We start from the raw sequence: 24,056 nt of genomic DNA, 5'->3' as shown, positions 1-24,056 counted from the left end.
CATGTGCTGTTGCTTAGCCCTATTCCTCCCATTCTGTATATGCTTTTTTCATTTTTATTGCCCAGATGTAGTACTTTGCATTTTTCCCTGTTAAAAACCATTCTGTTAGTTGCTGCCCACTGCTCCAGTTTATTTATATCTTTTTGAATCCTCTCTCTCTCTTCTCTTTTATTAGCTATCCCTCCTAGCTTTGTGTCATCAGCAAATTTAATCAGTTTACCCTCAATTCCTTCATCTAAATTGTTGATAAAGATGTTGAACAATACTGGGCCCAGGACAGAGCCCTGTGGTACCCCACTTGAGACATTCTTCCAACTGGATGTGCAGCCATTTACGACCACTCTTTGGGTCCGATCGCTAAGCCAGTTATGAATCCACCTAACAGCTGCCTTGTCCATTCCATACTTAGTCATTTTTGCAATAAGGATTGTATGAGATACTTTGTCAGATGCTTTGCTGAAGTCAAGATATACTATATCTACAGCATTTCCTTGATCCACCCAATCAGTGATTCCGTCATAGAAGGAAATTAAGTTAGTCTGACATGACTTATTAGTTACAAACCCATGCTGACTCTGTTTAATCACTTCATTCTTATCCAGGTATTGACATACATGTTGTTTAATAATTTGTTCAAAGATCTTTCCTGGTATAGAAGTCAGACTCACCGGCCTATAGTTGCCTGGGTCCACCTTCTTCCCCTTTTTGAAGATAGGAACAACATTTGCTCTTCTCCAGTCTTCTGGGACTTCTCCTGCTCTCCAAGAATTTTCAAAGATTATGGAGAGGGGTTCAAAAATTTCTTCTGCTATCTCCTTCAGTACTCTGGGGTGTAATTCATCTGGACCTGGAGACTTGATTTCATTTAGGTTAGCTAAGTGTTTCCTCACTATCTTTCTGTTTATAGATATCCTGGATTCTTCTATTCCCTTAATAGGACAGTGAAGAACAGCTGAGGTTACATTTCCTTTCTGAGAGAAAACAGATGCAAAATAGGAATTTAAAAGTTCGGCCTTCTCAACATCCTGTCTTACCATTTCATCATTTTCATCCTGTAAAAATCCTATAGCATCTTTGACTTTTCTTTTACTTTTGACATATCCCCAAAATCCTTTATTATTGCTTTTGACATCTCTTGCAAGCCTCAATTCATTTTCAGCTTTAGATAATCTGATTTGTGCCATGCAGGTTCTGCAGACAGCATTATATTCTTCTTTAGATATGCCTCCCTCTTTCCATTTTATAAACATTTTTTTCTTCCTTTTTAGCATGTGCTTAAGTTCTGTGTTCATCCATCCTGGCTTCCTTAAATGCTTCCTATTCTTCCCTCTTTTTGGAATTGTTAACAATTGTGCTTTGAGAATTTCATTTTTCAAGATTTCCCATCCTTCCTGGACATTTTTGTCTTTAAGGATATCCAGCCATTGGATCCCTCCAATTCGCTTTCTGAATCCCTTAAAATCTGCCTTTCTGAAATCTAACCTTGACGTCTGAGTCTTGACAGGTCTTCCGCCTCTAGTTATCCAAAATTCTAAAATAGCATGGTCGCTACCTCCTCGGGTCCCAGCCACTTTTACCTCCTCAACCATTTCCTCCCTGTTTAAAAGGATTAGATCCAAGGTAGCAGTTCCCCTTGTTTTCTCCCTTACCTTTTGGAAGATAAAGTTGCCAGCAAGAGAGGATAAGAATTTCCTTGACCTGTTAGTTTTGCCTGAGAGAGATTCCCAACAAATGTCTGGATAGTTGAAATCTCCCATGACAACTATGTCATATTTTTTGGAGAACTTGGCCATTTGATGCATAAAGAGTTCATCCATATCTTCAGCTTGCACAGGTGGCCTGTAGTAAATGCCTACAATGGTGTCCTTTCCATTGTTCTGTCCTTGTATTCTTACCCAAACAGTTTCCACAGAACTCCCAGTCTCTGAAGCTTCAATCTCTGTGCAGATATACGCATTTCTAACATACAATGCGACACCCCCTCCTCGTTTATCAAGTCTGTTTCTTGCAAATAAGTTGTATCCTTCTAGTCTTGTATTCCAATCATGTGTATTGTCCCACCAAGTCTCAGTGATTCCAATGACATCATATTTCTTTTCCTGTGTTAGTAGTTCCAATTCTCCTTGTTTGTTGCCCATGCTTTGTGCATTAGTATAGAAACATTTTAGTTTGTGATTGGTTTCTCTTTCTCCAATATTTTTATTAATTAGATTCTTTCGTCTTTGTTCTTCCTTTCCACTTCTATTAGCAGAGTTCTCAATAGTATTTGTCAGGTGTATGGCTTTTTCTGGTCTTTTGCTTCCCTTCCCATGTTGTTCTAGTTTAAAGCTCTCCTTACAAGAGTAGCAAGGCGACTTCCAAATACATGCTTTCCAGTCTTCGTAAGGTGCACCCCATCTCTAGCAAGTAGTCCATCGTAAAGGTAATTCACTCCGTGATCCAGAAATCCAAATCGTCGCTGACGGCACCATCGACGTAGCCAGTTGTTCACCTGCAGAATCTTATTCCACCTCCTTGTTCCATGGCCATCCACTGGGAGGATGGAAGAGAAGACCACCTGCGCTCCCAGTTCTTTCACTTTCTTGCCTAAGTCTTCAAAGTCTCTGCAGATGGTTTCCAGGTCGTTTCTTGCGGTGTCATTTGTCCCCACATGTAGTAGCAGGAATGGGTAGTCATCTGTAGGTCTGAAGAGTCCTGATATCCTGTCAGACACATCTTTAATTTTTGCACCTGGAAGACAGCACATTTCTCTTGAAGTTATATCCGGTCTGCAGATAGCGGCCTCTGTTCCTCTCAACAGGGAATCCCCCATGACCACCACTCTCCGTTTCTTCTTCACAACATTTTTCTTTCTCCATCCAGGAGGACTCTGAAGGCGTACAAGGTTGCTGTTTGTGGGCGAAGTCTTATCCTGATGTATTTCTTCATCGTTTTCCTGCGTGAGAGCCTGGTACTGGTTTCTGAGCAGTATGGGTGCTGACTGCCTCCTGATCCTCCTGCTTCTCTGGGTCACATGTCTCCATTCCTCTGTTTCTTCAGGTGCACTTCGAATTTCTTCTCTTTCTGTAACATGAAGAGATAATTCTGCTCTGTCCAAGAACTCTTCACCTTCCTTAATGATCTTCAACGTAGCTAACCTCTCTTCGAGATTTTGCAACTTTTCCTCCAACAGGGACACAAGCTTGCATTTGTGGCATGTGAAGTTTGGCTTTTCCACTGGTAAGTCTGTGAACATGTAGCAAGAAATGCAGCTCACCAAATGGCTCCTGGCCTCTTCCATATTGAGATTTCTTAAAAACGATGAAAGATGAGCCAAAATTCTGATTTCCTCTTTTCAGCTGCAACGGCCAAAACCCAGTGATCGTTGAGCTCGCGGAGACTCTTCACTTATCCCAGAAGGCACTGGGAATATGCAAATGATCTCCTCAGGACTCTTCCCCTGGTTTTGTGATAAAGCTGTGATGCGGAGGACGTGTTCACACGTAGCGTAAATGCTGCGTTCTTCCTTCTGTAAATGTCTGACCCAGATGACGTAGTGACAATCCTCCCTGATTATTGCGCGTTTGCTGCGTTTCTTCTTTTTTGCATTTTCCCCCATATTTGATGTTATTTGGCAGATATGAAGCCGCATTTAACACTTGTTGAATAGTACAGAAAAGCTTTGATTCTGCGCTTATAAATGTGACGGCGGTTTTCTCTTCATACATTTTTTTCTTAATACATTTTTTTCAGAAGAAGCCTATAAAGGGAAAACGCATCAAAGCCCCAGAGGTCCGCAGGGTCTTCAGACCACAGAGAGCGCAGATTTCATGGAATCACGCCCACTTTGCTATGAAGTTTAGACCGTGTTCACATGTAGAGTAAATGCTGCGAATTTTCTGCTGCGTTTAATTGTCCAAGCAAAGTGGATGAGATTTCATGGGAACTGCGGCGCTATTAGGCTATGTGCACACGGTGCGGATTCTGCTGTGGAATTTTTCGCGCAGATTTTGTTAAATATGCAGGTAAAATGACCTGTGTTTTACCTGCAGTTTTAGTGCAGATTTAGTGAAGTTTTTGTGTGGATTTCCCCTGCGGTTTTCCACCTGCAGATTTCTATATTGGAGCAGGTGGAAAACTGCAGCAAAACCGCACAAAAGAAGTGACATGCTGCTTCTTTAGGCTGTGTGCACACGGTGCGGATTCTTCTTCAGTTCAGCAGCAGATTTGGCCCAGCAGAACTGCAAGTGATGTACAGTACCATTTAGGCTATGTGCACACGCTGCGGATTCACCTGCGGTTTGGTCTGCGATTTTGCTGTGCGGTTTCACACCTCTACTATGTTAAAGGTGTGAAACGGCAGCGGAATCCGCAGAAACAATTGACATTGCTGCGGTTTATAAACAGCAGCAAAACCGTGCGGAAAAAACCACAGCGTGAGCACAGCGGTTTTTATAAACCAATAAGGTTACATGGTACTGTACCATGTCTGCGGAACTGCTGCAGTTCCGCAGGGCCAAAACCGCAGCGGAACCGCAGCAAAAACCGCAGCGTGTGCACGTAGCCTAAAGGCTATGTAAAACAAAAACTGCTGTGCACATGCTGCAGATTTTTCCGCGCAGATTTGGTGCGGAGTTCTGCAGCATGTCACTTCTTTTGTGCAGTTCTGCTGCAGTTTTTGGCCATGTGCACACGGTGCAGATTTCCTGCGGATCCGCAGCGGATTTTTCCACGCAGAAACGCTGCAGATCCGCACTGTGATTTACAGTACAATGTAAATCAATTTAAAAAAAAAAACCCTGTGCAGACAGTGCGGAAAAATCAGAGCAGATTTGCTGCGGTTTTAAAAGAAGTGCATGTGACTTCTTTTGTGCGGTTTTCCACCTGCCAAATTCTCCAAATCCGCAGGGGGAAAACCGCAGTGGAAAACCACACAAAAACCACAGGATAAATGCAGGACATTTGACCTGCGGATTTAATAATAATCTTTATTTTAATAATAATAATCTTTATTTTAATAATAATAATCTTTATTTATATAGCGCCAACATATTCCGCAGCGCTTTACAGTTTAACAGTTTCAAAACACAAGTCATAAGTAACAACGCTAACAATACAATAATTAAAGCAAAATAAGACGAAATAAGACGACCCTGCTCGTGAGAGCTTACAATCTACAATGAGGTGAGGGAGATACAGAGTACAGGTGTGTATTTACAATGGTGTATTTACAATGAAGGTCCAGCCATCTTGCAGGAGTGAAGGATGGATGGAGATAGTGAATGGGCTACGCACGCACACTTAATTTCTTAAAATCCACGCGGAAAAATCCGTGGGTGGAGCCACACCGTGTGCACTTAGGCCATGTGCACACGATGCAGATTTCCAGCAGATTTTACCACGCAGAAACGCTGCAGATCCGCATTGTGATGTACAGTAGCATGTTAATCAATAGAAAAAAAACGCTGTGCAGACGCTGTGGATTTTCCCCCGCGGTTTTCTTGTGGTTCAAAATATGCAGCATGTCACTTCTTTTGTGCGGTTTTCCACCTGCTCCATTCTCCAAATCCGCAGGGGGAAATCCGCAGTGGAAAACCGCAAAAAAGCCGCAAGAAAACCGCAAAAAAAAAGGAAGAAATCCGCAGGAAAAATGCAGGTAATTTGACCTGCGGATTTCTTCAATTCTGCGTGGAAAAATCCGCAGGCCAAAAAAGTACGTGTGCACTCAGCCTTACATCTGCTCCATTATAGAAATCTGCAGGTGGAAAACTGCAGGGGAAATCCAAACAAAAACTGCACTAAATCTGCAGGTAAAATGCCGGTCATTTTACCTGCGGATTTAACAAAATCTGCACGGAAAATTCCACAGCAGAATCTGCAATGTGTGCACACACCCTTAGGCTGTGTGCACACGATGCAGATTTGCAGCGGTACCGCAGCGGATTTTACCGCGCAGAAACGTTGCATATCTGCATTGTGATGTACAGTAGCTTTAAAATGAATGAAAAAAAAAAACGCTGTGCAGACGCTACGGATTTTTCCACGCGGTTTTCCTGCGGTACAAAATCTGCGGCATGTCACTTCTTTTGTGCGGTTTTCCATCTCCCCTGTCACCAAATCCGCAGGGGGAAAACCGCGATGGAAAACCGGACAAAAACCGCAAGAAAACCGCGTGAAAAATGGAAGAAATCCGCAGGAAAAATGCAGGTCATTTGACCTGCGGTTTTCTTCCATTCTGCACGGAAAAATCCGCAGGGCTCAAAACTCCGTCTGCACTCAGCCTTATTCTGCACCAAATCTGCGCAGAAAAATCTGCAGCATGTGCACAGCCTTTTTTGTTTTACATAGCCTTAAATGGTACTGTACATCACGTGCAGTTCTGCTGCAGTTCTGCAGGGCCAAATCTGCTGCAGAACTGCACAGAATCTGCACCGTGTGCACAGGGCCTTAAACTCCAACAATCAGTATCTTCCATGATGTTAGGCTATGTGCACACACTGCGGATTCACCTGCGGGTTTTTTCCTGCGGAACCGCAGGTAAAGCCGCAGGTAAAGTGACCTGCGGTTTTGCTGCGGTTTGGCCTGCAGTTTTGCCCTGCGGTTTTACACCTCTACTATGTTAAAGGTGTAAAACCGCAGCAGAATCAGCAGAAACAATTGACATGCTGCGGAAAAAAAAACGCAGCTTTTCCACAGGTAAAAAACCGCAGCGTGAGCACTGCGGTTTTGAAAACCCATAGGCTAACATGGTAAAGTACCATGTCTGCGGAACTGCTGTTCTGCAGGGTCAAAACCGCAGCAGAACTGCAGCAAAAACCACAGCGTGTGCACATGGCCTAAGGCTGAGTGCAGACGGAGTTTTGAGCCCTGCGGATTTTTCCGTGCAGAATGGAAGAAAACCGCAGGTCAAATGACCTGCATTTTTCCTGCGGATGTCTTCCATTTTTCACGTGGTTTTCTTGCGGTTTTTGTGCGGTTTTCCATTGCGGTTTTCCCCCTGCGGATTTGGTCACAGGGGAGATGGAAAACCACACAAAAGAAGTGACATGCTGCGGATTTTGTACAGCAGAAAAATCTGCAGCGTCTGCACAGCGGTTTTTTTTTCATTCATTTTAAAGGTACTGTACATCACAATGCGGATATGCAACGTTTCTGCACGGAAAAATCCGCTGCGGAACTGCTGCAAATCTGCATCGTGTGCAGACAGCCTAAAGCCATGTGCACACGATGCATTTTTCCTGTGGATCCGCAGCGGATTTTACCGCGCAGAAACGCTGCAGATCCGCAAAGTGATTTACAGTAGCATGTAAATCAATGAAAAAAAAACCCGCTGTGCAGACGCTGCGTTTTTTCCCGGGCGGTTTTTGTGCGGTACAAAAAATACAGTATGTCACTTCTTTTGTGCGGTTTTCCACCTGCTCCATTCTCCAAATCCGTAGGGGGAAATCTGCAGTAAAAAAGGAAGAAATCCGCAGGAAGAATGCCGGTCATTTGACCTACGGATTTCTTCAAATCTGTGCGGAAAAATCTGCAGGAGGAAAATCACCGTGTGCAGTTAGCCTAAGGCTAAGTGCACACGTAGCAGAAATTTTCTGCTGAAAAACAGGACTCCCTTCCCACAAACCGTGCATTTTTTTCTGTGTGTTTTCCGCGCGTTTCATGGAAAAAGCCAGAAATGCGGAAAAAAAACGCGAAATTTATGAGCATGCTGCGTTTTTTACCGCAATGTTTTTTTCGCGGTAAAAACCGCATCAATGTGCCCAAAAAGTGTAAAATGCATAGAAATGAATGGGAAGCTTCTTTTTCGCGTTTTTCCCGCAGATTTTTTGGCAAATCCACGGGAAAAACCCTGAAAAAAACGCTGTGAGTGAACACAGCCTAACAGTCAGTATTCCTCTTGATTCTCGTCTCTCCGCCTGGTTACAGCTGTTCTTCCTTTCTCCCCTTTTCTTTCCTCGCCTTTCCCATTCCTTCTCTTCCCCTCCTGCCTCTTAAATGTTTTATATGATGTACAATAACAAATTGTGGTACCGTGTTAGCCAGAAAAATCGATGTGAATACTTTTCTGCCCAATGATGACAGAAGTATTCTAGGAGTGATACCTTTATTGGCTAACCAGAAAATAATATGTTTGCAGGCTTTCAGAGCACAGTGACTCCTTCTTCAGGCAAGATTACAAATAGATTAATGTTTTATATATAAGGTATTATATGTGTCTCTTAACCCCTTTCCCGGCCTATCCTGTGCAGACCAATCTTTTTCATTTTCTTTCTATCCCTTTTCCCCATTTTCCTTAACCCCTTCACGACTGTACTAGTACGGCGCAGGTAGCTTCTCTCCCTTTGATGTCGGCTCCGGCGGTGAGCCCGCATCTTTCCCAGCACACGTCAGCTCAGGTGAGGTATTTGACTACATAGAGGTGATCTGATCATCGCCTGTATGTAGCAGAGCCGACCGAGTTATGGCAGCTTCTAGTCTCCCATGGAAACTATTGAAGGAGGCCAAAAGTAAAAAAAAGTTTTTAAAAATATATAAAAAATATAAAAGTTCAAATCCCCCCACAACCTGTTGCAATTTGGTGCGCTCGGCGCAGCGTCAAAAGGACGTGTGCACCGCCAAACGCATACCTGCGCATGGCCTGCGTCCTCAGTGCTAAAGATAGGGGACACATGCAGCGTCATGCGCCCATAGGCGGAGCTACTAGCGGAGGCACGGCAGGGGGCGGGGCTTAGCGGCAGCCGTGCGCAGGCCGACGCTGCGGCCTTAAATGCAAATGTGAAACCACCCTTACTGGGTATTTATAATCTGTCTCTCCCCTTTTTCTTTACCCCATTTATGTAAATAAATCCTTAATAAAAACTACTTTCCCATAAAAGGCGCCCGCGGCACGCGGCTGATCTGTGCCGATTTGGGGCTTTTCTCTCTCTAATAAAATCGCAGGTAAAAAAACTGCAGAAACTTTATTAACTGCAGAATCAAAGCTTTTCTGTCCTCTAAAAAGCGCAATAAAAACGCGGCTTCACATCTGCACCAAGAACGCATCAAATAAGGGGGAGAAGATCGTTATTGTAGATGGTGCGGATCCTGCAGAAAACAAAAAACACCGTTTTTCTACAATGTGTGAACACGGCCTTACAGATACAAATAAGCCGGGTGTCGTATAGTGACGCTACATAAAGAGGAGAACGTTCTGGAGGCTCCGACTGTGAATGACGGCACAAAAAATAATCCCCAGGTCCCACGCACGCTGGACCAGAGAGCCATGAATCCACCTGCTCATCTCTAGTCCCAACTGTCCCGGATACAGCGGACAGTCCCGGATTTGTGTCTACGCCCTGCAGTCTCAGGCGTCTGCTGAATTTCCCTCACTACCAGTGTCCCTCTGACAACTCCTCCTGCCGGGGGAGAAAGCAGTGGTAAATGGCCGTGGATTAGGGTGAGGCCAAAATTTGCTGCTATGCGCACCACATGATCTTTGCCTCTTTCTATGCTTCAAAAGTTGTGAGGTGTGCACAGTTACTTGGTGTAACACTGGTGGATGTGGACCCACTGCAACATCGGCCAGGCTTACCCTAGAGAGGTGTAACTGGGTGTCCACCAGGTTTTCACTAAAGTTACTGGTGGATAGGCTGGACAGCTGGTAGACACCAGGAACTACTCCAGGGAGTCCCCAAGACTACATCAGCTGATTGGTGGGTCAGAGACTCAAGTGTGAGGTACAACAGGCAAAGTGAACTGCCTAGGAACCAACATCCAACAGAGAGCGGATGGTGGAGCTGCCTAATATAGGACCTGCCACCACGGGATAGGCTGGGGAACCTAATCTGTGAAGGACACAGCAGGGTTAAATTTCTGTAGAGACTGGCCAATCCCCCAAGGCTAAATGGAAGCAACATGCTGAGAAGCTGCAGTGACCATAGTGAGTAGGAAGGCGCTGAGAGGGCATGTGAGGGACCACCGTAACACCTGGTTAGGAGCCCACTCAGATGTCCCTGAGCTGAACCCCGCGCTGCACCTCGGAACACATGTCATATTATCTTCACAGCCAAGTGGTAAAGAAATCAGTGACACCTGTAAGATAAAAATGCCCATTACACCCTTAGATGACTTCCCTGATGGGTACAGGGTCTGAAATGGGGTCACTTTAGGGGGTCGTATGTTGTCCACACACATCGGGGGCTTTACAATTGGCCCCCACAAGGGAGGACTGCCAAATTACTGCTCCAAAAGCAAAATAGCGAATCTCCCCATTGGAGCCCGGCCGTGTGCAGTCATTCCTGGCCTCAGATTTGGGAGAAATTTTTGTGTAAATTGTGGCTCCATTTTGACTCTAGGAGGCAGAGAAAAAAGCACCACTGCATGATAGCGCACACTGACGCAGAGGTCCTCTTTGTCTCAACCATTACAACGCTTGGATTTGGGACATTTTTCATGTGGACTTCCTCTATTGAGAGTTCCCTGCCTCTTAGTGAAGGATACATTATCCCAGTATTTACCTTATATAATAGAGAACTGTAAGGATCCTTTGGTCTATGAGTATTTTGTTCTGGCTCTTTTTTATCCTTATACCAAGATGGACTCCGGATTTACCCAAGATTTTCCTGCCGGTGTTAGACAGGGGGACCTCTTTATGCCAATGATTAGAACCTTGGGTTTGGGTTACTTCCTATTGGGACTATTCAAGAGTTCCCTCCATTCACATGGAATAACATATTGTCCTACTATCTAGCTTACACAATTGAGGATGAGAGTGGTGGATAGTTCCTACTGGCTCACGAGGACTCTGCTTCTGGTTATTCTTGGAACTGTTAGGTGTGCAGATAGGGGGAATCCCTCTTCTAGTTTTCCTAACCTTATCTTGGGTCTATTAGGAGGGATATATCACGATAGTACACACTTTTCAGTATGCAACAGTTTATATATGTTTTTTGTGGGCGATACGTGTGTCTTTCCTCTATTCGGATTTGATGGGGTATTCCCGGCTCACTTTTGGCCACACTGTCCTTCAAATATGGGGTATATGTATATACTCTTTCAATAATAAATCTGTAGCTATGACTGTATTGCTCAGTTATTATCCCCCCCCTTATTGTTTCCATTGATGGCCTGGCTGTTCCTTGCATGGCAGCCCTTTCCCAGGGAGTGCTGTGCTATTCCTTGTTATTGGATTGTTGATATTGGATATATATAGGCCTTTTTGATGCACTTTTTCATAGGATTTTACCTTGAGACATTCTAATGCGTATCTTTGCCATAAATCATTGATTTCGGATCTATATATAGGCCTCTTGATGCACTTTTTCACAGGATTGCACCTTGAAATACTCTAGTGCGTATGTTGGCCATAAATTATTGTTATAGACATCATTTCATTTTTCCATCAATTAGATCCTGGATGTATTAGAGAGTTTTCTGTCCTGGATCATTCATTATTAAATGGTCATCATTATTATAATGGTACATATATATATATATATGTTTTGTATTTATGTGCTGTTGTCCTCCTTGTCTGTGTGTCTATGTATGTCCAGTCCGTTTATGTGTCTTTGTCTCCCGGGAGCTGCGCGCACTTTTTCATACATCAATATGAGCTCACTACTGGTTGGCTTAGCGCATGCGCGATTCTAATGCGGCTCAGGCATCTAGGCCTGCGTTCCACTAGACGCAAGCGCTGTATGAATGTCAGCGTGAGCCTCCTATAGGCCGGCATGACGCATGCACGGTTGTAATGCGGCCTAAATGTTTGGGCCCTGCGCTCATGACCGGGACGCCGGTTTTTTTCACTCCCGGTTCATTCTAATGAGAGGATGTCCCCAGCACACCGGAACATCTTTATGGACACCTGCAAGGTATTTAAGCCCTATGGATCATCATCTCCATACTTCCCCTGACGAAACCGTACAGGTTACGGCGATACGCGTGGGGTCATGGTCTAGGGCTTGGCATCCATGGATCTGCATTCTATTTGTGGCATATGATCTCTTCTGGTAATATTATTACTTTTTAGCTCCCCCTCCTTGGCTCTTTTACTGGGCTACTTGCATATTCAAGGTCGGACTCTTGCCTCTTGGTGACCTGGACTCATTGTAGTCCTGGCTAGATTGTATCAGGGGGCCCTATTGAGTTTAATGGTCTTTATGGCAGTTTTGGTCATGATTCTATATTGGTTGACCACACTATGCTTAGGGTCTTGTAAGTCATCATGAGCCATAGTAGCAGGGAGAGTGTATTATATCACCTTAAATTGGACCTATTTATATATTGTGTATGTCTTTATGCTAACATGTTTTCTGTATTGTAGACATCATGGAAGCCATAGTCTTGTGATTTTACTTATGTTTTAATTTTACATAATTCCGTGTATCAATATAGATTATTTCATTATATTATAATCTATCTCTGGGTCAGTGTGCGCTATCATGCAGTGGTGCTTCTCTCTCTCCCTCCTCTACTTGTTATTTCTACTGCTGCTGCACCTGGCCATATGAATGATTTTGTGATGGTATCAAATAGTTTACTGTGCCCAGAAATCTCCTTGTTTTCCATTTTCACTCTGTGAAATTTAAAAATTTGAGTCTAAAACATTACACCTCGTACACACAGGGCTCCGCGCCGTACACCTCGTACACACACGGCTCTGCTCCGTACACCTCGTACACACAGGGCTCGGCTCCGTACACCTCGTACACACAGGGCTCGGCTCCGTACACCTCGTACACACAGGGCTCGGCTCCGTACACCTCGTACACACACGGCTCGGCTCCGTACACCTCGTACACACGCGGCTCGGCTCCGTACACCTCGTACACACACGGCTCCGTACACCTCGTACACACGCGGCTCGGCTCCGTACACCTCGTACACACGCGGCTCGGCTCCGTACACCTCGTACACACGCGGCTCGGCTCCGTACACCTCGTACACAGGCGGCTCGGCTCCGTACACCTCGTACACACGCGGCTCGGCTCCGTACACCTCGTACACACGCGGCTCGGCTCCGTACACCTCGTACACACGCGGCTCGGCTCCGTACACCTCGCACACACGCGGCTCGGCTCCGTACACCTCGCACACACGCGGCTCGGCTCCGTACACCTCGCACACACGCGGCTCGGCTCCGTACACCTCGCACACACGCGGCTCGGCTCCGTACACCTCGCACACACGCGGCTCGGCTCCGTACACCTCGCACACACGCGGCTCGGCTCCGTACACCTCGCACACACGCGGCTCGGCTCCGTACACCTCGCACACACGCGGCTCGGCTCCGTACACCTCGCACACACGCGGCTCGGCTCCGTACACCTCGCACACACGCGGCTCGGCTCCGTACACCTCGCACACACGCGGCTCGGCTCCGTACACCTCGCACACACGCGGCTCGGCTCCGTACACCTCGCACACACGCGGCTCGGCTCCGTACACCTCGCACACACGCGGCTCGGCTCCGTACACCTCGCACACACGCGGCTCGGCTCCGTACACCTCGCACACACGCGGCTCGGCTCCGTACACCTCGCACACACGCGGCTCGGCTCCGTACACCTCGCACACACGCGGCTCGGCTCCGTACACCTCGCACACACGCGGCTCCTCTCCGTACACCTCGCACACACGCGGCTCGGCTCCGTACACCTCGCACACACGCGGCTCGGCTCCGTACACCTCGCACACACGCGGCTCGGCTCCGTACACCTCGCACACACGCGGCTCGGCTCCGTACACCTCGCACACACGCGGCTCGGCTCCGTACACCTCGCACACACGCGGCTCGGCTCCGTACACCTCGCACACACGCGGCTCGGCTCCGTACACCTCGCACACACGCGGCTCGGCTCCGTACACCTCGCACACACGCGGCTCGGCTCCGTACACCTCGCACACACGCGGCTCCTCTCCGTACACCTCGCACACACGCGGCTCCTCTCCGTACACCTCGCACACACGCGGCTCGGCTCCGTACACCTCGCACACACGCGGCTCGGCTCCGTACACCTCGCACACACGCGGCTCGGCTCCGTACACCTCGCACACACGCGGCTCGGCTCCGTACACCTCGCACACACGCGGCTCGGCTCCGTACACCTCGCACACACGCGGCTCGGCTCCGTACACCTCGCACACACGCGGCTCGGCTCCGTACACCTCGCACACACGCGGCTCCTCTCCGTACACCTCGCACACACGCGGCTCCTCTCCGTACACCTCGCACACACGCGGCTCGGCTCCGTACACCTCGCACACACGCGGCTCGGCTCCGTACACCTCGCACACACGCGGCTCGGCTCCGTACACCTCGCACACACGCGGCTCGGCTCCGTACACCTCGCACACACGCGGCTCGGCTCCGTACACCTCGCACACACGCGGCTCGGCTCCGTACACCTCGCACACACGCGGCTCCGCTCCGTACACCTCGCACACACGCGGCTCCGCTCCGTACACCTCGCACACACGCGGCTCCTCTCCGTACACCTCGCACACACGCGGCTCGGCTCCGTACACCTCGCACACACGCGGCTCGGCTCCGTACACCTCGCACACACGCGGCTCGGCTCCGTACACCTCGCACACACGCGGCTCGGCTCCGTACACCTCGTACACACGCGGCTCTGCTACATCCACCCTGTAAACCCCTCCTGACCCCACACAGAAACTTCCCCTCATCCAGCACCATGACAACCAGCACAGCAGAGTCCTGCACACACTGAGGCCCCTGATCATGTGACCCCTGACTCCTCCCCTCCTGTGACCTCATCACAGGTCCTGTGTGCACAGAGCAGTCATATATGTGGCGGATGCTCCTGGACCTTCTGCTTTCTGTGCTGGTTCCTCCTGTGAGTCCTATTAACCCTTTCGCTCCCTGTCTTCTCCTTTCTGACAGGACAATCTCTGAATTCGGACAGTGTGACAGGAATTTCAGCAATGTGGAAGGAAGAAATGACAATTTTACTGTTTTCCTCACAGAAATGTGACTTTCCCCCCAATGTATCATTGTCCTACAGGTGACAGGAGCGCTGAGGCCGCACAGTGCGCCGTGTCTCCTGAGTGCCGATACCCCACAGGCTCGGGAGGGAAGGGGCGCCATTGTGGCTGGGATAGACGGCGGACGCCGTGTGACGTGTGAAGAGCGCTGACACCAGAACAGCAGAGACCCCACAAGTGGCCCCATGTTACCCCCTCCACCTCTGGGGGCTCATCTAGGGGGCAGGGAGGATTATTAACCCTCAGGGGGCACAGAATTGTGTAACATTGAGCGGAGGAATGAAATGTTCCCACTAAAATGTCGCTCCGTCCCCAAGTCTGTAATTATCACACGGGAGAAGAGGAGAAAACAGAAACCACTTGTTCCACAATTGCCCCTGAGCGCCGATACCCCATAAGGGGCCGGACACTCCTCAGGAGGGAAGGAGCGCCGTCTGACAGGGCAGAGTCTGCTCTTATGGTGTTAGGGGCCATGTCACATTATCAGAGCCCCCAATAAGAGGCGCCATGTTACACCCGCCACCTCTCAATTACTCATCTGTGTCCCAGAATTTTATACCATTGGGCGATGAGGAAAAAATAATTACATTTTACCACAAAAATAAGTTTTCTCCCCAGAGCAGCCATAGAAGCTGTCAGTGCTGAGAGAGACTGGATTGTTGCAGCTGCCTGAAGAAGGAGCCGCTGTGCTCTGCAAGCTGCAAACATACTATTATCTGGTTATAAAGGCGTCACTCCGAGAATAGTTATATCATCATTGGGCAGAAAAGTCTTCACATCGATCTTGTAATATAGGAAAGTCTAAGGCCAGAAATAATCCCCATAAATCACTGTACATGGAGACTTTGGGATCAGATCATTTCTGTCCGTTGTGTTTGTGGAAACTAAAAATCTTTTCTAAAAGCCTCAAACTTCTGTGTGTGACTCAGAGCTGAGATCTAACGGGAGAGAAGATTCCAGTGCGGGGAAGACGGGAAACCTTCATATAGACGGCCGGTGGGGATGGAGGCAGTGACCGACTCTGGCCACATCTGTCTCTAGAGCCGCAGTAGAAGATGAAGATGTCGTCCTCATCATGAAGGAGTTATTTCTCATGTCGCGTGTAATGAATATCTCCTGCAGTATTGCTAATGCCGATTCCAGTGTCGGTAATGAGACGAGAATTAGCGTTATGGAAGATGAGTCTATGAGGAACGTGTTCAGCTGCCGACTCCGAGGAGGAAACTGCTTGTTGTCTGTGGCCTAAATATATAGGTTTTATTAGTAGATGTCAGGGGAGAAAACTAAACCCTGTAAGATAATAAATCTCCTCAAATGTTTCCCTTATTATCTCCAGTAATTGTATTATTACACAGGATTCTTATGATGTTACATCGGATCATCTTCTCATTCAGGTCTCTACAATATCGGATCCTCTCAGTGAAGATCTTCTACAGAAGAGAATTTTCCTGATTTCCCCATCAAGGATGGATATGGACAGAGACAAGATGGCGGAGAGGATATTACACCTCACCCTAGAGATCCTCTTCCGTCTCACTGGAGAGGTGAGAGATTCTGATGACGTCACATTACATCATTCTTATCTATGGGAATAACAGATGGACAGAACTGGAGAGGACTCTGGAAATGTCTGGAGTGAGATTTATTAATGTGTCTCTCCATAACCAGGATTACACAGTGGTGAAGAAGACCTCTAGTGATCGTTGTCAGGACCCTGTGTCTGAGGGATGGGTAAGACCCCTGAGCCCAATCACGGGGCCTCCACCTCACCCCCTGATCCATGAGGACATCAATGACCAGAAGATCCTAGACCTCATCTACAAGATGATTGAGCTGCTGACTGGAGAGGTGACACTGCTGGGACATTATACAGTAACATTATGAAGGGATCGGGGGATGACGGTATCATTGTATGTGTCAGGTTCCTATAAGGTGTCAGGATGTCGCTGTCTATTTCTCCATGGAGGAGTGGGAGTATTTAGAAGGACACAGAGATCTGTACAAGGACGTCATAATGGAGGTTCCCCAGCCCGTCACATCACCAGGTAACAGACAGGACTAAATACACACGGCCTATAATTATCTGTATGTAGAGAATGAATTCAGTCCCTGTATGTGTTTCCTCCAGATCTATCCAGTAAGAGGACAACACCAGAGAGATGTCGCCGTCCTCTTCTTCCACAGGACTGTAACCAAGAAGATCCCAGTGTTCCTCAGGATCATCAGGTAGATGGAGAGAAGGTGTCAGGAGATCTCCCCTATGATGTGTAGAGTGCTGTGACGGTCTTGTGCTCAGTCTTGTTTTATGTCACCATCCTGTTAGCTCTTCTCTAATCTTGCTCTCGCTTGTCAATGTTTTTTTTTAAATGTTGTGCCCAGAACTGGACACAGTGTTCCAGAAGAGATCTGACCAAGAAGGAGTAGAGGAGAATAATTATTTGACGTGATGTAGACTCTATACTTCTCTTAATACATCACAGACCTTGTGTTGGCAGCGGATTACTCACAATTCTCCCCAAGCGTGTGACAACAGAACTTGTTTTTTTAGGAACAATATATGATAAGCTTAATAGATCAGGAATAAATCATTTGAGTGTCTCTCTCTGTGCATCATCTACAGCAGGCTGCTTCTCTCTTACACAGACACAGCAGGAAAACAGGAAATTCAGTCACATGCTCTCCCTGTGTGAGCCTCTGTGAGTTTTTTTTTTGAACTTTATAAACAGCATACAAATCTAGCAACTAAACACTCATTGACAGGAATGGAGTTGTTGCACTAAACCTATTCCAACAACTTGTATAATGAGAACGATGGATATGGCAGGATTAAAGCTGATCATTGATGGGACTTCTCCATCAGTCTGTGACTTTTACAATATTTGTTTCAGGGTGAAGATCTGACCCATATTATTACTACAGAGACATATGTGAGAGATGATGAGTCGTGTAAAGAGGAGATTCCCACATATGACTACCCAGGTGAGTAGTAACCACTGAATGCAGAGAAGTCACAGATTCCTCTCAGTCACCGGCTGTGGCTGCTTTATCGGTGGTGTAGTCCGGCCGTATTACCATGATCACCATTTTGCCTCCAGACCACAACATTCTCCTCCACCCAAAACTGTTCAAATGACTTTGGGCATTGAAAGCCCTTTTCTATAGAACTTACGACCTGGAGGATCCACCTACCCCCCTGGGATTAGAAGATGTTGACGGTTCCCTGCCCAGATCTGTAAACTATAAAGCCAAATGACAGCGTACGTAGAATGTGCTGACAAGTTATAAAATCACTTGAAGAAAAATATTATGCTGGGCCTGTAAGAGAAAGTGGAGGGTAATGATGCTGTTGGCTTCCTAGATCCCTGAGATCTAATTTCAGGGCTAAAATATCATCTCCCGATATCTTGATACCGAGATCTCCATCTGCGCTTGTGCCGCCCCCCCAGCAGCCATGTTCACAGAGTCCACCACACAGGAGGAAACCATGGACATGCGGGGGGTTCTGGCCTTTCACGAAATGTCGGCAGAGTCCCCCCGCAGCAGCGGACTCCCCGGACAGCAGCACCAGGCACCCCAGCAGCACCAAACAATCGCAGCGGTGCACTGCACATCGGACCCACCCTCATCCCACCCTGCCACTTGCAGCATCACCCCACCTTTGCCTCCTCCAGCAGCGACTCTGGGACCCCGCTTCACCACAGCAATAAGACGCATGGATTATAAGAAACACCACCATTTTATTAAAAAAAAAAATTCCTATTTTTCTCCTCAAAATTTGGGGAGCGTCTTATAATCCCAAAAATACGGTAACATGTTTTTTTATTCTAGTTCTTTTTGTACAGGTTCATTTTGTATGGTAGTCTGATGATGGTGGGATCGGCCTGCCTCACTTATCTGAGTCTGCAACTACCTGGTAGCCTTTAAAATAAGGTCTCCATTACCTCTGCCAGATGCCTGAGATCTAAATATAAGACACATCAGCTCTGCACTATTATAAAAAGTTCTCTATGAATATTTAATATTTCTTCTTGAAACTCATCTGACAGAAAATATTGGCCCTTACGATAGTTTAGATTGCCAAGAGCCACCGTGCCCCAAACTATAATTACCCAGAGAGTTTTCACCAGGACAATAGGAAACAAATGGACCTTACAAATTATTCTCCAATGTCTCCTGAATCCAACAATCCCCTATATATGGTTGTACACTACTTTCTGGGCACATGGTAGGGGTAAGAAAGGAAGGAGCGCCATTTAGCTTTTCGCACACAGATCTTGATGGAATAGTTTACACACACGATGTATTGGGAGCACTGTTAGTGATCACCTGTCATATGAAAAGATGGCCACCACGAGAAGGCTTGGCTCTATCTACTCTATTTTCCAGATCCCAGTGATTGCCTTGCTCATCATCCCTTAACCCCTCTTCATGGATCTGCAATTACACAGAGACCCCTAGGCTTGGGCCATGGTGTTACCTGCTATTCTGTGGGGTGAGATGGCAAGAAGAATAGTCAGGTAGTTGGTCATAACCAGGAGGGCAGAGAAAGTACAAAATCAGAAGACACAAGTGTAGTCAGTATGCGGGCTGGGATTACACCAGGAAACAAATACACCAGCTGAGCACAGAGGACTGAAGCAGAGGAGAACAAGGCTGTATCTGGCAGATTCCGGGAATAGGCTTCAAGCTTTAGTAGGGTTTGGTGCTTTCTATTTGGCTTAAGCAGGTAGCAGATTGCTACCAGATTGCTGGACAGCACACAAACCCATACTGCCAGGCTGGATGAAACTACTGGTCTCAGGCACCCTAATCTTAGTGGCTGGACAGAGCCAGCGCCACCCAGAGCTTCTGGTTTCGACGTCTCTTCTATTACCAGCAACGCCTGCACAATAAATAAGGCGCTGCTTGGTGATGGAACCAAACATCGCAGGAGCAGATTCCAGTGGAGAGGGGACACACCATCTGCAGATGCCCTAATATAACACAATTACAGGAAACTAAAGCAGTAGAAATCCCCATAAAGTGACTCCATTATGGAAATTATAACCCTCAGTGAATTATTCTATGGGAGTAGTGACACTTTACGGAAATTAGCTCGCACTGGATGTTGCAACATGAAAATTGCACATTTGCCATTTTATTATCCAACACATAATGCCCAGATTGTGCTCCAGGAAACACACACCGTAAATTAAGTGGGTTCTTCTCACTATAGTAATGCCAAATATATGGATGCTAAATATGGTTTGGGCGCACTACAAGGCTCAGAAGAGAGTGGATATTTGACTTTGGGAGAGCGGATATTGCTGGATTGGTTTATGGAAGCCATGTTGCTTTTCAAGAGTTTTTGAGCCACAAATATTGTGGAAACCTTTTGGTTTTCCTCTGACAGATGATGGACCTTAGTGGTGTCTTGTGTTTCCGTGAGATGAGTAGAAGTTTTATTGGTATAATTTTGACCTATATAACATTGTTGGCTTTTTATTCCATGTTTGGGAAGCAGAATGAACAAACCATTGAACACCATGATGCACTGGTTCATGCTATGAGGTTTTCGATTAGACTGTGAACTGTCGTTGTCTTGTAGAATAATTCAATATTTTTAAAAAGCTTGTATTTTTTTATGGACAGCTTAAGTAGAAATGTCCAAAAGTATAAAATTTGAAGATATTTTATTCAAAATTATTAATTGGTTTTATTTTTAGCAGATGACTGCACCAGGAGATCAGAGGGAACGCTGACATCTTCAATTTTTAAATATAATGATCTTGAGATCTCACAGAATCCAATTGAAGTGAATGACATTACTCCAGATATACCATCATCCCTTCACAGCAAAGATCTGTCATCTGATCCTATGAAACAGGTCCCATCTTTTGGCTCATTACCAACTACTAAGGAAAATCAAAGTCACAATATAAGCAGTAAAAAACTAATTGATTCTAAAGGAAAGGAGCCATTTTCATATTCAGAACATGGAAATAGTTTTCTTGAAAAGACTTTTCTTAAACATGAAAAAATTCACATAACAGAGAATAGATTTTCCTGTTCAGATTGTGGGAAATGTTTTACTCAGAATTCAGATCTTGTTACACATGGGAGAATTCACACAGGGGAGAAGCCATATTCATGTTCAGAATGTGGGAAATGTTTTAGCCAGAAATCAGATTTGGTTAGGCACCACAGAACTCACACAGGGGAGAAGCCTTTTTCCTGTTCAAAATGTGGGAAATGTTTTACGCAGAATTCAGATCTTGTTACACATGAGAGAATTCATACAGGAATGAAGCCATATTCATGTTCAGAATGTGGGAAATGTTTTAGGCAGAAATCAGATTTGGTTAGGCACCACAGAACTCACACAGGGGAGAAGCCTTTTTCCTGTTCAGAATGTGGGAAATGTTTTAGCAATAAATCAGATTGTGTTAATCACCAGAGAACTCACACAGGGGAGAAGCCATTTTCCTGTTCAGAATGTGGGAAATGTTTTAGCAATAAATCAGATTGTGTTAATCACCAGAGAACTCACACGGGGGAGAAGCCTTTCTCCTGTTCAGAATGTGGGAAATGTTTTCGCAATAAATCAGATTGTGTTAAGCACCAAAGAACTCACACAGGGGAGAAACGTTTTTCATGTTCAGAATGTGGGAAATGTTTTAACCAGAATTGTCATCTTGTTAATCACAAGAGAACTCACACAGGGGAGAAGCCTTTTCCCTGTTCAGAATGTGGGAAATGTTTTAACCAGAAATCAGATTTGGTTAATCACCATAGAACTCATACAGAGGAGAAGCCTTTTTGCTGTTCAGAATGTGGGAAATGTTTTAACTGGAAATCAGGTTTGGTTTATCACCATAGAACTCACACAGGGGAGAAGCCTTTTTCCTGCTCAGAATGTGGGAAATGTTTTAACTGTAAATCATATTTGTTTAAGCACCAAAGATCTCACACAGGGGAGAAGCCTTTTTCCTGTTCAGAATGTGGGAAATGTTTTGTGAAGAAATCATCTCTTCTTAGTCACCAAAAAACTCACACAGGGGAGAATCCTGTATCATATTCTTAATGTGGGAAATGTTTTCTACCGAAATCAACTCTTAATAAATATCAGGGAAGTCATATGCGGAGAAGCTTTTTTCATGTTCAAAATGTTGGAAATATTTTAACTCAAAATTGTATCTTCTTAAAGGTGTTGACCACTACTAGGACAACCCCTTGTCATTCCTCATGTTTGGCCATGTTACAATAAAAACACTCATTGTACGAGAATGATCAGTACTAAATATATTGGACAGCCATGTCAGACTGAGCTGCCATCTTGGAAAAACTTTCGCTAACTAACTTTGCAGCTAATGAGATGACCTTATGGGAGCTCTAGCCAGAATGGAGACCTAAAATGACATCAGAGCCATTAGCAGGTATGGTTGGCATACACAAGGGTTAATAGGGGTAGCTGCAGGGCATTGTGAGAGTAAATAATGGTGTCATATGGTAGTAAGTAGTGTCTGTGATGAGGACAATACAGTAGTCAATATGTGAAGAGTTATGTGAGTAATGACATTAGATAAAAGGGACATGGGGATTTATGGACTGTAATGGAGTTTGGTGAAATACTCCTAAATATTGTCATTTTGTATTATCACTTTCTTTAGTATTCTAGAATATGTCTTCCCTGCATTATGAGGTTATCATGTATACACCTTTTACCACTATATGTAGCTCGTTTGTCTAACTATATATATATATATATATATATATATATATATATATATATAAAAAGCCCAAACGAGGTCCGCCATATATTCAGAAGTAGAAATCAACAACATGGCCTACAAACGTTACTCCCATAAACAACATTTCAGTATGAAATATATCTGTATTACAGCAAAACACATAAAAAAATGTAAAAAGAAGAGATTATGCATAGAAAAATCATCAGGTATGTATATAAAACGTATCTAAATCTGTCCCAAAATATAGTTTAGAAAAATCCTTTACATATATATAATTGTAAATGGAAAGCCCATATGGAAGAAGTATAACAATTACAGTGCCTCGCGAAAGTATTCGGCCCCCTGGAACTTTTCAACCTTTTCCCACATATCATGCATCAAACATAAAGATACCAAATGTAAATTTTTGGTGAAGAATCAACAAGTGGGACATAGTTGTGAAGTCGACCGAAATTTATTTGGCCCATTTACTTTCAGTGCAGCAAACTCACTTCAGAAGTTCATTGTGCATCTCAGAATGATCCAAAATTGTCCTAAATGACTAATGATGATAAATATAATCCACCTGTGTGTAATCAATTCTCTGCATAAATGCACCAGCTCTGTGATAGTCTCAGGGTTCTGTTTGAAGCACAGAGAGCATCATGAAGACCATGGAACACAACAGGCAGGTCCGTGATACAGTTGTGGAGAAGATTAAAGCTGGATTTGGATACAAAATGATTTCCAAAACTGTAAACATCCCAAGGAGCACTGTGTAAGCGATCATATTGAAATGGAAGGTGTATCATACCACTGCAAATCTACCAAGACCCGGCGGTCCCTCTAAACTTTCATCTCAAACAAAGAGAAGACTGATCTCAGATGCAGCCAAGAGGCCCTTGATCACTCTGGATGAACTGCAGAGATCTACAGCTGAGGTGGGACAGTCTGTTCATAGGACAACAATCAGTCGTACACTGCACAAATCTGGCCTTTATGGAAGAGTGGCAAGAAGAAATCCATTTCTCAAAGATATCCATAAAAAGTGTCATTTAAAGTTTGCAACAAGCCACCTGGGAGACACACCAAACATGTGGAAGAAGGTGCTCTGGTCAGATGAAACCAAAATCGAACTTTTTGGCAACAATGCCAAATGATATGTTTGGCATAAAGGCAACACAGCTCATCACCCTGAACACACCATCCCCACTGTCAAACATGGTGGTGGCAGCATCATGGTTTTGGCCTGCTTTTCTTCAGCAGGGACAGGGAAGCTGGTTAAAATTGATGGGAACATGGATGGAGCCAAATGCAGGACCATTCTTGAAGAAAACCTGTTGGAGTCTCCAAAAGATCTGAGGCTGGGATGGAGATTTGTCT

At 45.6% G+C, this 24,056-nt stretch overlaps 1 protein-coding gene across 1 annotated transcript in view; it reads left to right on the top strand.

Moving 5' to 3' along the window:
- Nucleotides 1–22,080, top strand: part of LOC141060291 (uncharacterized) — a 52,018-nt gene extending 29,938 nt beyond the window's left edge. Inside the window, 8 exon segments of the mRNA XM_073556507.1 lie at nucleotides 16,317–16,508; nucleotides 16,633–16,812; nucleotides 16,886–17,009; nucleotides 17,093–17,190; nucleotides 17,853–17,943; nucleotides 20,670–21,412; nucleotides 21,414–21,644; nucleotides 21,647–22,080. Coding sequence (XP_073412608.1) covers nucleotides 16,317–16,508; nucleotides 16,633–16,812; nucleotides 16,886–17,009; nucleotides 17,093–17,190; nucleotides 17,853–17,943; nucleotides 20,670–21,412; nucleotides 21,414–21,644; nucleotides 21,647–22,027 — 2,040 coding nt within the window. The 3' untranslated portion in view covers nucleotides 22,028–22,080.
- Nucleotides 22,081–24,056: the final 1,976 nt, after the last annotated feature.

This window comes from Dendrobates tinctorius, unplaced genomic scaffold (assembly GCF_039654945.1).
Source record: "Dendrobates tinctorius isolate UK_male_01 unplaced genomic scaffold, ASM3965494v1 ptg000233l, whole genome shotgun sequence".
Taxonomy (NCBI): Eukaryota; Metazoa; Chordata; class Amphibia; order Anura; family Dendrobatidae; genus Dendrobates; species Dendrobates tinctorius.
This window is presented reverse-complemented; position numbering and strand designations above follow the sequence as displayed.